This window comes from Chaetodon auriga, chromosome 23 (assembly GCF_051107435.1).
Source record: "Chaetodon auriga isolate fChaAug3 chromosome 23, fChaAug3.hap1, whole genome shotgun sequence".
NCBI lineage: Eukaryota > Metazoa > Chordata > Actinopteri > Chaetodontiformes > Chaetodontidae > Chaetodon > Chaetodon auriga.
The window spans coordinates 12,173,876-12,192,440 of NC_135096.1; the positions used below are offsets into that span (position 1 = coordinate 12,173,876).

Sequence of the window (18,565 nt, forward strand, 5' to 3'; positions counted from 1 at the left end):
TCACCTGCCGGTGCGCACCGATTCCAAGCAAGCCCTCGGTATCCCAGCTCGCAGCGTGTGAAGAGACCCAGCAGGAGTCTACCTCCACTCTGCACGCCGGTGTTACTGCACAGCAACTGATATTAAAGATTCTTCTTTCGACCGGTTTAGGAAACATAATCTGTGTTTTATGGATTCTCTTTTCTTCTCTCACTCTGGCTGTCTCACTCCCTTCTATCGATCTATTGCTTTAACTCAGTCTCTCTTGCTCTATCCCTCCTTCTTTCACTTCTCTTTTAGAGGAGGAGAGCAGAGTCTTTTTCGTCAGCCACTCTGACTCAAGGGATGGCAGCATCGGTCGGTGCACCGCTTTGGTTCAGACCACAATATCCCAAAAACTACTGGATGGTTTACCGTGAAATTTTGTACAAACAGTCAGTATCCAGAGGATTAAGTATCCTGATTTTACTGATCCCCTGGCTTTTCATCTGGTGCCAACAGAAGGTCAAAATGTTTGTTTATCCAGTGAAATATCTCAACATCTACAAGATACAGATGGTACAGATGGTTCCCTGATGATAAATCCTCCTAACTTTGTGAGCATTTTCAAAAATAAAAAAAAAGGTAGCACAAGCCAAGTTTTCAAGTCAAGGCAGAGAAGATACTCCCATTTCGCTTTCAGCCTTCATTATAATACGTTCTAATCAGCAACATAACGCATTAAACTAAGATAATTAACATTGTAAACATTATACCTGTAAACATCAGAATTTTCTCACTGTCATTGTGAGCGTGATGGTATTCTTCTGTTCGCTGAAAGCGCCGCTGTGCCTAAAGTACAGCCTCACAGAGCCGCAAGCATAGCTGTACACTCTTAGTCTTGTTTTATCTCCCTTCGTCTTACTTTACTTTATTCTCTTTACGAGTTTTAATTTATATCATCCCTGAGTCACTTTGTCTAAGTGATGTGAATGAGGTGTGCCAGTGGCACTCGGAGCTGGGTTTTAAAAGTAAATACCCCTGCAGCCTCAGCGAGGCAGGGGGGTCTCGAACTTCTGCAGGGGCTCCTTTTCAGCAATGCTAAGTAATACAGTATGTTCTTATACTGGGGGGAAAAGCTGTGGAAAAAGGACATTTTGTAATAAAACCTGCTGCAAAGACATAAAACTGACTTGCAGGAAGCCATTGGATTTTTTATTAATTAATAGTCGTATATTTCTTTATTCCAATGACTTTTTTTATTTCGTCATGTCTTAATTTCTTAATACTGAACACGTTTAGTTATATTACATATCAACACAGAGATGACAAAGATGAAAATAAAATGCCCAGAGTGAGTGGTGCCCAGAAATGGTACGATGAAAAACAAATAATGGGAGCGAGTACTGCCAAGTTTCCTAAAATAACACCAGTGTTTCATTCTGGCAGAGTTTGCACTTAACTGTTAGCTCATTGACTGCAGAGCATTGTTACTGTAGATGAGTGAAGTTTCATTTAGACTCGTTGCGATCCAGAAGCTTCCAGACACATAAAGCCAGATTAACCCGCCAGGAGGATACAGGTCCGCATCATATTCTCGCTAACAGGATTATAGCATGTAGAAAAAGTTGGGTGTATTTTTAAGCAGCTGTATCTCTGATTGAGGAACATCCGCCAAGGTGCATCTGATAGCTGTCCTCTAGACCAGGCAGGGCTCTGTGGTCATCAGGAATTCAAATACTGTGGCAGCAGCCGGTCAGAGGCATCACTCTGTGGAATAGTGCAGTTGTTTACCTGCAGAGAGAGAAGCACAGCAAAGGAGGGCCAACAGGCAGATTGACTGAAAGACAAGCGAGGGGAAAGACAAGCAGGCAGTGTAATTTGATAGGCGCATGCCGGGAACTCGTCAGTATGCTGCTCATGTACGCCCCCATCCCCCCACCCCCCCACCCCCCGACCCCTACCTGCACACACAAACACACACATACGTGCACAAGTTGCACAAGGGTGGCAGTCAGGATAGGCGAATAACAGACTAATGTAATCATGCAGTCACTCCGTCATGCTCGTCGGGCTACTGATTCAGCGTTCCCAGTCACACACGCATGCATATGCACACGCACGCTTTTGTCGTAATACTCATCAACACTCACTCCAGTTATTCTCATGTCTACTTGCACACTTCTTGCTTTTCATTTATTCTTTGGGCCGAGTGTTGGACTTCTGCGATTCTTAGTGCAGAGCTGAATGTGTCATTAAGCAGCAAGACTTGGCATGCAGTTATTAGTTGGATTATTAGGTTTGTTTACTTCAGGAAATCAAGAGACTTTTAAATCTTTAGACTGTATTTTACTTTGGGCAAGCTCGTTATTTAACGCTGATGCATGCACTTTTGCATATTTTTCATTAGAAAAACAGCTTTAAATATATTTATGTTCCACAAATTAAGATATCCTACAAGTATTGTTTTGGTACTAGAAATTGGGAATTTTACTAGCATTTTTTTTTTTTTTTTTAACCATTGTCGTAAGAATGTACAATTTCCATAAAGTTCGAGGTTCTGCGAGAGGCAGAATTTTAAAAGAATGTTGATGCTGCAGAGGGCGAGCCAGGCTTTTGTTCCCTAGTATGGATCGAGCTCCAAAAATGCTGGAGCCTACAACTCCCATGATGCAACTCAACACTTGATGAAGCTCCTTCAGAGCCACAGAAGACGTTCACGAGACAGCACTACTTTTGATGATTTATAAACTGAGATTTATGTCTAAAACCAGTGCAGTACCCCTTTAATTCAAACAGCTCATTTTGACTCATTCTGCCCTCAAAGCCTCATCCAAACTGATTATGTGGGCTTGAACAGAGCATCTGATATGTTACATTATTTCAGATTTCATTGGAAATCGTGCTGATACAGCATTTGCGATATTTTCGCGGATTATCACTGAGCGCCGATCACACGGTGGATTTGGGAGCGCTGCTTAAGTCTGTACAGTAGAGACACAACTAGTCTTACAGTGGATGAAGCGAATAAGCCCAAAAGCTCCTAATGTGCCTGCTGGTTTACAGATTATAACAGATGTTTGTCAGTCTGTTTTGGTGGTGAAACGCGGTGGCTGCAAACAGCGATAAAGGGCTTTTGGTGACGAGTGTGGATCACAGCACTGTGTCAGAAAGACATGCTTTTTACCATGTTGGACACTGTGGGGCTGATTTTCCTGTCATATCGGCCCACATCTTTACCATCACTCTTAACTTATTCTGCCTCTCGTATCTGACGATACAATCAGTGAAAGGTCGCTGTGTGATACTCCACCGGGCCAGACCGCGTGTGTTTAGAAATCTCATTCTCAGTCTCATTCATCACGTATGCACAAATCTGCATTTTTGTGGTATTTAAAGCATGTCATAAACCATGAAATATGGCTGCATACTAATTCCCAGTCCCCTGCTGTTGCATCCAGGCAACATTGCATGATTGACAGATCAGCACTTGCACATTTAAATTTATGCACACACCATGATATCCCCCCTTTATAATGTTTTCCGGTATAAGGTCATAATTTACTTTGCCTCCAGTTACTTCCTCTTCTCGCTCCCTCCCTTCCACCTCTTGATAGCATTGCTTGTAATTTATTGTATTGTTTTTAATTAAATGGATGGCAAGGGGGGTTAAGTGCCCAGCAGTTCCAAGACGTGCCATTTCTTATCTGAATTCAAAATTCAGTGCACACATACTGTAAAGCAGGACCGTAAAGCTGAATAGGTCCCAAACTGCTGTGCTGTGTGCGAGAGGGATTGAACAGTTAGACAAATGTCACCTTTAGAAGGGAAGAACGGGGATAATAAAGCGACGGCTTGGTAGCGGTGCATGCAAGCTTCACAGCCATCAGGACACCACAGATTCAGGGCTCCAGCAGTCTGGCTTGTGTATTCTCAGTCTGGCATAGAGGATCAGACAGGAGCAGCCTTGGATTAGAGAGATGCTCACCCTGATAAAGAAGAACTATAAATTAAATGGCGTCACAGCAGGCTCGGCGCAGCACCACTTCCGTCAGAAGAAACCAAACCACATTTCTTCAAGTAATGCCTTCTGAAACAAGATTCCAAGAAATTAGGATAATTTCAAGTTCTAAAAATTGTCAGACTGTCTCTTCTAATTGCTTTATTCCACTATCTGTGTACGCACGTCGTCCACTCCTCGCAGCACAAACCTTGCAAGAGAATGGTCGGACCACCAGAGTGCTTAATAAGGAAAATATACTGCAGCAAGGAGTCGTGGGTGGGAACGAGCAAATCAATTCGATTATCCACAGCCCAAGCTGAGATGTATTTCTGAATAATCAGAGGGTGAGCTATGGACTCCGAGGGTTTATTCTCTCTGACTGGCGTTAAATGTGATTTCCCCATATATCAGGTCATTGGAGAGTATGCCTCAAAGGTTATTAGCTGTAGGTAGCCGTTCACAAGGCTCTGATTTCATTCTGGTGGCGATCTGACATTCAACAATCACGGCCCGATGACCTTCCTGAACTTACAACATTAAAATCTTTTATTTTGCAAAGGCACCATTCAACCAGTCATGTCAGCGGCCCCCAAGGACAAATCATGTCGGCTTTTTCCGTGGCAGATATTTGCTATCATGGTGACATTTTGTCGTCCCCAGACACTCGTGTCAATCTTATGGTAATTTTTCCAGCTGGATATGGAGGGTTTTTAAACATGTTTTCTCATCATATATTTATCAAATACACATTATCAGTTTTGCGCTGCTGCCAGACTTGGAACATGACAAATGGCCCAAAATGCGCTTTTTGAACACGTGAACATGAATTTATTTACCTCCATATGTTCATGCAAATTGGAAGGACAGAAGCAGAGGAAATACAAATCGACCCACATATCTTGCCTGTGCACCAGAACGCCTCACACTCGCTCACACACACACATACAAAGGCAGACTTCTCACGCTGTGTTTTCCTGTGAACATGACAGACAGGGAGAAAGCAGCAGGACGTTGTGTAGATGATGCCTGCTCCCACCAGAGCTTTAACCTTTCCCTCTGCGTCCTTCCCGCAGAGTCTCTCCTTCCTCGCGGCCCCTCTGTCACACAGTCCCATTGTTTGTCCCTGTCCCGCTTCGGCACTCGTTACAAAAAAGCTGTTTATGCACGAGGCTCTCCCAAGACGTGCTGCAAGGCGTGAGAGAGAAGGAAGAAAGGTGAGGGAGAAGACAAAGGCAAGAGGAGATGAATAGGATGAGCAGAGATCAGAAAGAAGAATGAACAATGAAATAAATGGAGCAGTCATAACAGCCGATGTGCTGTTATTGATGTTTCACAGTACAGTAAGCATCTGTACCTATAAATAACACTACATTTTAAGTCAAATAAGCAGTTAGTCAATCGACAGAAAAAGTCAAACATTGAATCAAAATCATTACTGATCGATGAAGCTGCTGTAAGTGTTTTTGTTGGTTAGGGTCAGGAAGTGCACAACAAGCATGAAAAACCAACATCCGACATATTATTACCTCATGAAGTTGCAATGGTGAACATGTTAGCGAACAGGCAGCAGACATGGAGAAACATGAGCAGAGCGCTTGCTCTTCATCTCGCTACGTTTGGCTTCGTTCAACAGCCAGTTGCTCGTTTTGTCTGCTGCCGGACACGTGGCACGCTGTGGGTTTAGCAGAGCTTTTTGCTAAAAGAGGCACCTGCCTTGTGCTGCTGAATATGAGGTCAAGGAGTGGATAAAACCAAAATAATGACCCGAGGATGAGGTCAAAAAGAACTGCAGAGGAGCGCAGAGTTGTGTGATATTTATGTTAGTCACAACCAGCGACACATTTCACATTACACATTCATTTGATTCTTTGTAAACATGAGAAAAATATTAGTGCCGCTTTTATCAAAAATTTAAAGGACCATTTGCTGCTGCGTACCTACTTTAAAATCTATGTGAAGTCATTTGCAAATCTCACTTGAAATTCCTGCTGGAAAGCCTGACTTGAAAGGCTTGAAGGAGAACCAGTTTTTCGGTCTTTCGCGCACGTCTGGAACAGGCAAAATAAAAATTCAAGGAAAATGTGCCGCAGCTTCCACATCTCATCTCCACATGTGTTTTTCTGAGAACATTTCAGTACATGCGTTCCTACTACTGGAGTGCCACAGTCACACCATGTAAACCCACTTCTCCACTTTTCCCTTCGTCCCCCCGGAGGAATGTGATGCAATGATTTCCAAACCCGCTAACACCGCCTCCCCCCCTTTTTTCTCTTGATTCGTGGCGATAAGTTACAGTAGCTTTTCCTCCTGCTTCTTCAAACCGCTGCTCCTCTCATTCCCATCACGTCGCTGCCTCACTCAGGCTTCCTGACTTCCCCGTTCATTCGGCTCACACACGCTGCAGATATCCAACGCGGTGCCCTGCTGAAACGCTGGGAAAAGCACCTACAGTCCCAACCGCTCTGCTGTGTCCTGTTTTCATTACACGGACTCCCCAGGAGAGAGTATGGATATAGCAGCACTCTCTTGCTCTCCACTCACTACTCTCTCTCTCTCTCTCTTCCTCTGTCTCATTCTCTCTCACTCACTCAGCTCGGTAAGCTGTCTTGATCTTGGCTGGTGAGTTTGCTCCACTAGACCATTTAGGGACTAGATTCTTTTCACCGATGGCTTAGGAGGTGGGGGCCACTCTGCTGCAATGAGGTACATCCAATCAATGCTTTTGTGAACCCCTGAACATGTCAGCATACAGTGTAAGGGATGATGGTCAGAGTGATTCCTTGTGTTTCCTCCAACTTTATGACAGCCCTTTGGTTCCTGTTTCAACATGATAATGCCTCTTGATTAAAGCCGTGCTTTCCAAACTTCGGTGTGGAGGAACTTTGCAGGCCTCTCCACAGCTGGGATGATTTTAGAACGCCAACCATGAGCCACCATGCCCGAGCACACTCGTGCTTTTATGGTTGAATGGGAGCAAATCACTGCAGCCGGGTTCCAAAATCTTGTGGAAAGCTTTCCCAGAAGAGTGGAGACAGTTGTGGCAGCAGATTAACACCCATAGTTTTGGCACAAGACATATAATGTGTATGTAACTTGTATCTAGCACATCCGAAACCAAGTGTGGCATCATGCATCAGGTCAGTTCTACAGTGATTGTGTCATCTGACCTCAGCATAAAGACATCTTCATATGCAGCATCTGAAATGTAAGCTGGGATTTTTAGGTGTATGCACATGAAGTGACTCCCTTCGCTGGGAGTGCATTGACCTGTTTTAGCATGCGTCGGTGTGAGTAACACAATTCTACACTGCTGTAATTTGTCACGAGCGAGCCAGACTGGGGCTAGAAATAGCATTTGATAGTTTCGGCAGCTCCTGAAAGTCAGCCATGCTCCTGCCATGAGTCATAACATTTCATCAGTAACAAGCAAATTCGAGTGTACGTAAGCAAGGCTGGATGGAGACTGAGACCTCTTGAGCAGAAAACCTCCTTTTCACAGAAGCAGAGGTAGTTTGCAGTCCTGTAGCATGCTGGAGGTAGAGAATACTTCAGGGAAGAACTCATTGAAAGTATTGCTAAAGTGGGCCCAAGCTGAGCATCTAACCACAGGGAGCTTCAGCTAGGAAATGGGACTGTTGGGGGTGTCGGCACGCTTCAAAGGTGACCCAGCAAGGCCTAGAGGAGCCTGCTATTCAGTGCTGTCAGCCTCGGTCTTTGTCTCGTTGTGTCTATGTCTCTTTTGCTTCCCTTCCTACCAAATTCCCCCCCAAAAAAATCTCTGGCCCTCCATCAGCTAAACTACATGGCGCCGCTTTGGGATTCTCTGGATGGCTTTGTCATTCTGCAATCAGCCCTCCAGGAGCCCCTCTACCGTCTACATAGTCCTGCACCAAAGCTCAGGCAGCGTTCAGGTCCTGTTGGTATCCAAACCCTGCCTTCGTGCTGTGAGGGAAGCTTTTTTTTTTAATTCTCAGCTAACAGCAGCATCTGCATTCCAGACTGAGAGTCTGTGTCTCAGTACATGTATTTGGACCAGGAAATGGGTGGATGAGAGACTAATAGGAAATACTAGAAACAACTGATGCAGAACAACAACCAGTAAAGACACAATAGGTGCAGCACTTAAAGCTTTCACACTGTGCTTTAACCGTGTTTCCTCCATTCAACGTGGCATTTGTCTAATGTTTTCTGAAGTACCCTTTAAGTGTTTCATTAATGTCCAATTAGCTTTTCATTAGGAGAATTCAACTGTGACTTCTCCACGCAAGATTATAAGCAACACAAGGTTTAACATTGGTAATGATTCCCCGTCGGGTTGGGCGGCAATAATAGGGGCTGCTTTTGTGCTGGGGAACATTGTGTTATGAGAACATCAATGCAAAGAGTGGGTGTTGATCTTTGCAAATGTCATGCTCTGTTCCACAGGGCTCAAATTGGACTTGTTATTCACCGAACCCCCAGCCTGTCTGTTTCCTACTGCCTTGTAATATTCAGCAGGACCACCTTATATCAGTTGTAGAAACAACCTTGGAGTAACGCGGAGCAGAGACGGTAGTATTTTCACAACACATCTTTGAGCGTTTGCTATTACGATTGCCACGTGTTAATTAACATGCTTACACAATTCAAAAATACATTTGAAACATTGTGTCTCTTCATGTCTGCTTTACCTGCATTAATCAGTCACGGGAGCAGTTTGTCTGCTTAGTCGTAATGAGGCACAATGCCAAGCATGAATGAAAGGAGACTGACCATATTCAAGGGGGGCGTAGTTAAATGAATACTGAACACGGCACAGTCAATGGCTGCCTGACAATGCTTGATTGGAGAGGCTGGAATAAACAAAACAAAGTGAATTCTGAATAGGGAGACAATTAAACCTCCACGTCTGGCAATGCCGATGCAACCCAGCCTCTGCAATTACATTGCTTCATCGCTTGTGTAACCCTTCAGTGCCTGGAACTTGCGCTGGAGCCGATGATGAAGATAAAGTGCACTCTCGCTCAGAGCTTGTAAAAATGTTTTCTGGAATCGCTTCACGCTGCCCAGATGCCCCGCCGAATCTGGGAAACCCCCTTTCACCATCGACAATCATATTATCCACTGATTCAATTCCTGGGCTTCTTCTCAGTCCAGATCAGTCGCTCACTATCCTGCTGATCACAAGCTACAGGGCAATCTTCAAGTCCTTTTATGTGGAGCCCAGACTGTTGCATTAAAGGAAGGACTAATTAGAGAGTAGAGGGAATATCATTTCGGCTGGATGAAGGCGGAAAAGCGGAGTTTTCCACCAATGCCAGAAGTGGCAGAAATGTCATTCTGGCATTTTGCAAAGAGATTTGGTTTGTACTTTAAAAGCACATGTTGTTTATTTTGTCCAAAGCAAAAAGGCTAAGGCCTTTTACGATTGAAGAAATACCTTTGACATTCTACCTTGATACAATCAGGAGTACACACAGATTCAATGAAAGCCCAAATTAAAGTGCCCCAGTAAGGTCTTGGACCACCGTGAGCCTCCAGGACAGCTTCACTGCTGCTTGGCTTAGATTCCCCTGGTTTCTGGAACTCTAATGGAGGGATGAACCTCACGTCGTGTGTGGAGATCACAGTCAAACACATAACTCCAAAGTCTTTCATTGGTATACAGTTGGATTAAGATCTGGTGCCTGTGAAGTGTGTTTCATTGCATTAGCTGTAAGTCAAGCATACGTAACATTACCACGTAACAGCACGGACAGACTCAGCAGATTTGCCCAATTGTCATGGAGTTGTGCATTCAAATTTAGATTTTTCTGAGCACTTAAAGGACCTCTCATCCATTTGATATGCTTGTAAGCTCCAGAACAGAAATAGAAGTGGTAGTGAGATTGTTTGTGTCAGCTGCAAGACTGAACTTTAATTTTTCATGTGTTTGTCTTACTCAATCTTCCTCGCAGCCATCGGCCTCCATTAATACCAATATAGTATAAAAGCCAGCTTGCAGAGAACTCAAACTTGCTTGCAGATTACCAGTAATTGAGATAGTGTGCTGTTCTTGTGCAGCACGATTTGTCATTAATTGCAAACTCCGTTGCTTTGCATCGCACCAAAAACATTAAACAGAAGCTATTTGTGTCCTCATTCCCGTTACGATTGCAAATGCCCTTTCCCAAAAAACTCTGAAAAGCTCAGTCTCTTCCCTCTGAAGTATTATTCCTGCTAGCTGCAGGGTTTAATTTATTCAAGGCTGTTAAAAGCAAAAAAACAAAAAAAAGAAAGAAAGAAAGGCTTCCCTACTCAAGAGCTGGATTGTTTGGTTCTGAATGAGGAAACGCTGGTAGATTAACTCGACGTGGATGGTGCACGAACTGCATACGGATGTACTGATCTGTAATCTATGTAATCTTCAGTCCACAAGGGCCATAGGATGTTCCATTCACTTTGTGTGGGAAGTGTTTCAGTTGTCCATGAGGAATGGTTTGTTCTCTCCCATGTGTGTGAGATTCCTCCTTGTTTTTTCTCATTCACGTCCACACTGACATGAACGTACGCCCTCGTTCTCTCACGCGAGCCTACACCTCCACATGCACCACATGCACACAGATGCAGAAATGCGTGCATGCCTGCTCTCTCTGTCCTTCTCTGTCTCCCTTTCCCTGGTTTTCGGCTCCTCTGTGGCGTTTCGTGATTTCATAGCTTCCAGCCTGTCTGCTTAGCCGCGGGAATCTTTGCTGACGTCTCCGTCCTGCAGCAGCAGCTACTGAGAGAGATGCTTTAGAGGCGAAGGGAGATAAGAGAGAGGAGACAATCGCATTAAGACTCACTTTACCCCCCTGACCAAGACCAGAGGTTGGGATTTGAATCTGTGCACTTAAATCCCTGCATGGCTGTTGGTGCATTTCCCAGACAGAGCACACATCCTCCGTACGCTTATGCTTAACTGCTCACAGTAAAGCCGGCACAAATTAGCACGCCGTCGTTAAGGGAACAACGCGCAGCCATATGCATGAAGAAGCCTTTGGAATAAGTCTTGGAGAGTGACACCACGGCTGTTTTCAGCGCAGCAGTGGAGCTGTCAATGCTACAACACAACATGCTGTTCGGATCCATGGGTGAAGCCTCTTGACATCAAAGGTGGCACACAAGAAGATCCGTGTTTCCTTTTACTGTTGTCTGCACCTGTCAAAATGGTGTGTTTTGTTTTTTTTTTCTTTTTTTTGTTGTTGTTTTATGTGCTCCTCCTGCACACCGGTTCTCCTGCTTTATAGCACCACAGAGACCCCTGGTGGAAGTGGCAAGTATAGCAATATGTGTATGTGTGTGGTCCAGGACAGATCCCAGCATCCTCAAGACACTTTGTCTCTTCCTCCCTCACACACACACACACACACACACACACACACACACACACACACACACACACACACACACACACACCCCTTGTCTCTCAGCTGTGGGCAACTTTTTGCTTCAGCCGTGAGACAAAATGCAAAACCCTTCTCCAACTCAGGGCCTTTTTTCAATCTCCAGACCAGATTTTCCCTGTTAACGTTTTAGCTATCATCTGAGCATGCTAGACTGCACTAGAGGGCAAAATTAGAGCAGGCCTTGGTAAAATAAAATCCCTATTATCTTTGAACTAGCAAGTCCCCAATTATACGGCACAGTTATCTCCCATCTCACAGACTTCTGAGTCCTCGCCACAGGGCCAATGAGCAAGGAGCGCTAATGAAGAGATGCTGAATCACCTTTTTGCCTTCCTGGATGCACAACTGGTGGAGCCCCCTTGATCATCGGCTGCTTTTTTTGTTTTTTATAGATCAGAGTCATTCCCAGGCTTTGATGATATGGTTCTTTCATTCCCCCCGGTGAGCCCGTCGCAGCAGAGGCCACACACTCGTGGATGTGCCGTCGGCTGCAGCATGCGTGTGATAAGAATAAGAGGTCTCTAATCCACGGCAGAGAGAGAAAGCAGGTTTTAAAGAGGTTTATCTGTCTGCAGTCACATAGGATGTGTGTTCAAAGTGAGCCAAGCAGAGAGGAGAACCTCCGCTGATGTTCAGGCAGGGGGTTAGTCTGTTGATATGTGTCTATGCGCTTTTCCCCTCTGTTCTCACAGTTCTCATCATCCCAGGAAGCCTATCTGTACATCGCACTGCACTCTAGTACAGAAAAATGACCTCAAATGACTTTTCTCTTTCTCTCTTGCACTTTTTTCAGTTCTCTTGCAGTCTTGCATTTGCTAGATGGGATTTCTTTCAGTGCTTCTGTTTCACCTGCCTCAACTTCAGCTATTGCTGCCGTACAAATACATTTTAAATGCTCCCAAGAATCCGCATTTGGCCAATTAAAGCTGCAGCTTGTGTAGTACCTGGGTGACAGAGATTTCATTTAAACTTATAAGCTGCACTGATCAGTAATTTTGTTGAAGCAATGGATCAAACGACCAACTGATGATGGATGAGATTGGTTAAATGATCACTCGACTGTGCAGTTCCCCTCAGTAATGAAGCTTTTTAGCCTCTTTCAGCTCATTGTTTTGACTGTAATGTTAACATTTGGCATGGATACATTTAGCTGCTAAAGAGCCAGATATTTCCCTAAGAAGTCAATGAAGACCAAACAACGGCCAAACAGAGAGTGAATAGAGCAAACGAATGCTAATATTGCTCTGTGTATGCCAACTGTTTGCTCGCACGCTCTCCACCAACTTCATAAGGTTTTGTGAGCTTGTTCCGCCCCCCCCAAGAGGAAAAAAAATGAATGTCGCTTTACAAATCCTGCTTCTTTACATGCATGCTCAAAATGTGAGCATTTTTGTCAAATATACAACCGTTTTATCTCCATCTATTTTTGTTCAGAGGTCACATGGACACGGAAAGCTATGTGCATCGCATTTGACATCTGATTTCACAAGAAATGCTTGTAAGGGTCTCCAATTATAATTGAGTTGATAATGTGCAATTTGAACTGCTGCATAGTGTGTGTAGAAAAGGGAGGAATCGGTTTGAACTGAGTGTTTTACATCGGCTATAGGAATTAATTAATTGTACAAATCACTGTCCTTAAAAGCTGTGCTGTGCTTTCGTGTTAAAAATTTTCCAAAGTACTTCCTGCAGAAGATAATGATTGAAATTTTAAAGTAGGGTCTGACAGAGAATGAGGCTGCCGAAGAGTGTAAGAGCTTTTATGAAGGTACAGCAGTGCCGAGAAGTTGCAGTGAAAGAGGGTTCAAGAGAGTGTTTTAAAGTTTAAGAGGCCGTCAGGGAATTAAAAAAGGGTCAGGGATGTTTCAAGATGGTACCTCTGGAGAGTGAGGGACTGTTTTAGGAAGTGGTGCAATCAAGGAGGCAGTTATGGAGGCTTGAAGGGTAAAACATTGTAGTTGGAAAAGAATAGATTTAATAACAAGAAGCACATGTAAGGCTTGGCATTCAGGGCTGCTACTCACTGATTCAGCATCAGCTGTCCACCACCTGAGGGCACGGTGGGAAAACTACAGATGTTGTGATCCTTTATTTTTTGATCTGCTGCAGCTGGCCGTGTGCAGGCCAGATAAGTTTCAAGCAACACCTGTCGTCCAGCCAATTCTGCTTAGATGCTGCTGGAATAACGTGGGGGAAAAAGTGTTTACTGTGAAGCTTTTCCCTCTTCATTTACAGAATGAGCATTTTAAAGACGGCGGATTTTGATGGTGGTGCAAAACCTACAAGATGACATCCCATCTAGTAAATAAGTGCAACACACTGTGCAGTTTTTCCCATGAGTTGATGTGCATTGATGCTGGGAAACGTGAGGACGGTGTATCTTAATGCATTAACACGCATCTTCAAAGGTATGTGGACTAACAATGAAAACAATGGGTGCATCATACGAGGCCGATGCCTCTTGCCTTTTAGAATCACTTCCGGGGAACTAAAGAATGGCTTTGGTGTCGGTTGTACATCAACAATTGTTCATCATATCAACATAAGAAAATCTGGCTATTTATTAATTTGAGAATCAGAAAATAGCCACAACACCAGGTGTTGTCTCACATCTTGTCTCTTGCCTCAACAGGAAGTCCTGTCAACCTGACGTGCAGAGCTTTCTTTGGATACAGCGGAGAAGTGAGTCCGCTCATCTACTGGATGAAGGGGGAGAAGTTCATTGAGGATCTGGATGAGGAGCGGGTTCAGGAGAGCGACATCAAGTAAGACTTTCAAACAGCACACCTGAGCCGATCACGGGTCTGTTAATGGCGATTGGGATTTAAGAGATGAATCTATGGCATGCTCGATGCACGTTCTCTAAACCTGTTAATGCTACAGAAGAGCTTGGGCGACACATTACAACCAATTTATGAGGTGCTGCAAAAGCAGCAAATTACAGCAAAGCAGTAAACACCTATTTAAACCCAGTTAGCACAACCGTGTGACCACACATCGGTCAACAGACGGAACAATAGAAGGAACTTTTCACTTCCAAGCTATCGTTTAAATGATATTCATGAATGTTTTATGTGGCTCTTTAATAATGTAGATAGCTATGAATTCTTTATCACGCACAATATATATGCACAGGTCAAGCACTGCTCCATCAGTGATCAGCGATTACTTTGCACTGAAATATGAGCAGAGGCAATAACAGCAGATGGAAACTCCAATTGAATGTCCGTGTTTTCCACCATTTCCATTTGGGTGACCTCCATCTTTTGGCTCACCCTCATCACTGGAAACAGTCTGTATACTCCTAAATCGGGTGAAAAGCTGTCGGCCAGACACAGCGCCTGAAGCTGGTGGACCATCCAGCAGCGCCGTCTAATTGGTTGGTAGGAAGCTGCTTTTTTAAAGAAGAGCTCTTGTTGCTTTTGGTTATGATGCGTTCCTCCACTTTCAGCTGCTATATAAAACATGCGATCTCCAGTTTATTGAACTCACAGGAAGCATTAAATTTCAAACACACATTAATCCTTTTCCTCACATACAGTTGGTCTTTTTTGATGACACCTTCTTGTATAACTTCATGTCGGCCAGCAGCGGCATGGATTTTTCATTTGCGGTTGAAACGGCAATGTTTGGTGTGAAGAAAAGTCAAGAAATGTTGATCAGGAGAAGCCAGACTGTGCAGAAAATAGCTCCAGGTTATTCCAACTTTGCATTCAGCATTTGGCTGAATGACAAGTCGATGTTTTCTGAGAGTGGGGGCTCTTTGTTTTGGCTCACACTGCATTCAGGTCATATTGGAAGAAGTGGAAGAAGAGAAGGATGAAGTGAGGTTTTTTTTTATTTTTTGAAAACATTGACATCGGGAACTCATCCAGAATATTTTTATTCATTAAATTAAAATTAACCATGAACAAACTGGGGCGCCCCGGTAGCTCACCTGTCTGAGCACTTGCTGTGTGTCACTTCCTCTCTCTCTCTCTCCCTTTCCTGCCTCTCTTCAGCAGAAAAGGCCTTTACTCAGTATGGCTGATCCTATCAGTCTGTGATATAACTCTTTTTTGGCCTTTGACTGTCAACGTTGCTTTTGCATTCAGCACAACATTGCTGTGTAATTTACAGAATAAGCAGAGCCAAACAAGACGAGCTGAAGCTGATGGAAATGTCATTAGTTTTGCTTGTGGTCATAAAACCATAGCCCAGGACAAATGAAAAATTTGACCCAATTATGGTGCTGGATTAAAAAGTCAAGGGATAATGATAATATAACCACAATATGAAGAGAGTTTTTGATTATTGATTAACTGGCCCAGATGATTGGCGGGTCATAACACGTGTGATTTGTTACCAAACTCACAGGGTCCTCGATCTTCACTTATTATAATTATTGGCCATCTGGAAAAGGTCACAGTCTCTCTGTTTGGTGCAGTGACAAGAGCAGAACAATGGAGCGACAGTGTGCCTCGCCCACATTTTGTTTCTAGATGATGAGCTGATATTCAGGCAGTGAAGGTCAATCAAAGCTGGAGTAGAGTGCTCGTCCTCAGATGAGCCCCTCCTCAGAGGGATAGTTAATCGTGATCATCAATAGAAGACTCCTCAGTATTTTAACGTGTGTGAAACAATAGAGACACTCTTACTGGGGGTAGATAACAACTGCTTAACCGTCTCTGATCAAAAACATACAAGCACTGTTTGTTATTTATTATGTTTCACCCTGATCCACACAGATAGGTTGATTATGATCTGATTTTCGGGTGAAATGGGAGTACAGCAAAGACTTCCTGAAGGAAAGAGGATTCGAAAATTGAATCAAATAAGCAAAATATATATCCTGACAGACATCCACGAGGGAAAGGTGTCGCTTCAAAATGAACATAAAGTAGCGGAGCTGCTGTGTGTTAAGTGCAGCGGTGTGGTCACCGTCTCTCAGATGTCGTAACGTTGAGTTTTAGCACTGAAAGGGAATTTCTTAATCCTCAAGAATGTGTTTTTTGCACTGTTGTTGTCACCAGGGAAATTTCTGAAAATAATGTGAAGGAAGGGTATCAAATTTATCAACTAAGGAAACAAAATCATAAGGAAGTGTCCCCAGGTTGGAGGAATCTAGCAATGCAAGTAGCTTTGGCTTTATTTTTCCAAGTTGTGTGTGAGTTCTGTTTGCACCACAGCTGCTATGGAGCTCACAGCATTGAAAAATGTATCAGCAATATCTTTTTCTAGAACACATACACCGTGGATATCGGCAGACCTCACTAACAACCGCTCTCACAGAGACTTTCTCTTTGATTTTGGCAGGAAGTCCAGTAGTTCCAGCTGTTCCCAGTGATGTTTGTGTATTGCCCAGTTTAACAGAGGCATTGTTTCTGCAAAGAGATGTCGCTTTTGAAAATTTAAACGCTATTTTTCAGTGTTTTAAGCTGTTCAAATTTAATTCCATCATTCACTTCCATTGTCTTCCAATGAAGGCAGAAATCTCTAGGACAGATATCCTAAACTTGGGCAAGTAAAACTGAGTTACTTGCATGATTCAATACCTAAGGGCTAAGTTAGAAAATATGATGTTTTGTAAAAAGTATTAGTACCTATAAATTAATGAGATGGTTTTTGGTGCAGCAAACACTCATTGTGCAGCTTCTTAGTGAGAAATACAACAAATTTAAAGTGCAAGTACATTTAATTTCCTGTGACACCTTCACAGTAAAAGCCACCCAGTGTTTTGCCAAATCATTCTAAGTGTTAAGAAATGGTCAATCTCTATAAACAGACTTAGAATTCAGAACATTTAGGTCCAAGATTTTGGTATTGGAAGTATTCTGGTTTCCATTTGTAATCCGAGTTGTGTTGTCCAATCGCGTTTGAGCAGGCTCTGATTGCCATGCATAGCTTAAATTGAAATTTCAGAACCCATTGCCTATTGTCTGATGATGATTTGGCCTTTTTTTAGCTTTGTTTTTTTATTCCTCTACATTCATATGCAGATATTTGTTCATAGAGATTAGCTGAAATGTTAAGTTGTCGAGTTTGAATGTTAGGTTGCTAATCAGACTGTTAACAATGACCAGCACCCCGAGAATGCCCGTTAGTCAGATACCCGATGTCCCAAAACATTGGCAGAAAGGAATTTTCTAAAACTAACTGTTTGTTCAAACAGATATTTGTGTGTGGACTGGGATGCACACACATTCACACACCCTTTCATGTTCAGTCCCACTGCACTTCCTTTGACAAACCCCCAGGAAGTCGAGGAACCAGGAAATCCCTATTGTCGACAAATGCCGTCTAATGAAAAGGTTAACTGTAAGCAGCATGACAAGGCTTGGTGGAGAGTTAGCAGCCCAGTCAGTGACCTGGCATTTCGAGATGTCTCTATTAGCCTTCAAGCACGCTCCATCCAGCTCTCAGCACCGCTCTCTGTTGTGAAGGACACCAGGCCAATTAGAGCCTACAGGATTTAGGGGGGTGGAGGAATTGAGGGGGCGACAGGTGGCGGCATTGGACTGGTGGTGTAATAAAGATGAGAGGAGAGAATACTGAGGAGGGTTACATGCCATTAGAAATGCTGCTTTCACATGCGAGTCCAATGAAGTAACAAGCCAAGAGATCAAAACTGTGACCCTGAGCTACTTTGAAAGAGTGTGTGTGTTTATGTGTGTGCAGGGGCAGAAGCGAGGCGGCTGGTGTGCCCACAGTGCGTGCACATTCAAGTGCAGATTTTTTGTTGTGTGCCACCGCGTGATACTTTCTCCCCGTGTGTTTTTATTTATTTTATTTTTTGCTCCCACTTGAATGTGCACCACTTCAAACCCACTCCCTGACATCATTCCATGAGCTTTTAGCTTTGAAATGGAAATTAATCACACAGGAGTATTCCCTGAAGGGCTGCCTGTAATACATGAAATGGAGCTTTTGGCACAATGTTTCACCACTGAGATTCCGGGCTGATATAAAATTTTGTGGCTGCAGAACAAGACTTCATGGATCTCAGAGGTGAAGTCGCAGCGTGGAAAACAGACATAAAGGCTGTGCTGCTGAAGTTTAGAACCAGTAGAAGTTTCAGTCCCTGGTGCATGGGCATGCAGCACCCTTTTGAGCAGCAGTTCAAGTGTAAAATTTCATTTTCTAAGTCTAATTAATTCTCTTACACATATATTCATGGGAAATCAGAGTACTTAGAGAGTCCAGCAATGCTTTCCCTGCC

At 43.6% G+C, this 18,565-nt stretch overlaps 1 protein-coding gene across 5 annotated transcripts in view; it reads left to right on the plus strand.

Annotated features, from left to right (window-relative positions):
- Positions 1–18,565, plus strand: part of LOC143316018 (interleukin-1 receptor accessory protein-like 1) — a 230,477-nt gene that overhangs the window by 186,254 nt on the left and 25,658 nt on the right. For all 5 annotated transcript variants that reach the window (XM_076723686.1, XM_076723685.1, XM_076723683.1 and 2 more), the window contains one exon: positions 14,000–14,132. In XM_076723686.1, coding sequence (XP_076579801.1) covers positions 14,000–14,132 — 133 coding nt within the window. The remainder of the gene's footprint in view (positions 1–13,999; positions 14,133–18,565) is intronic.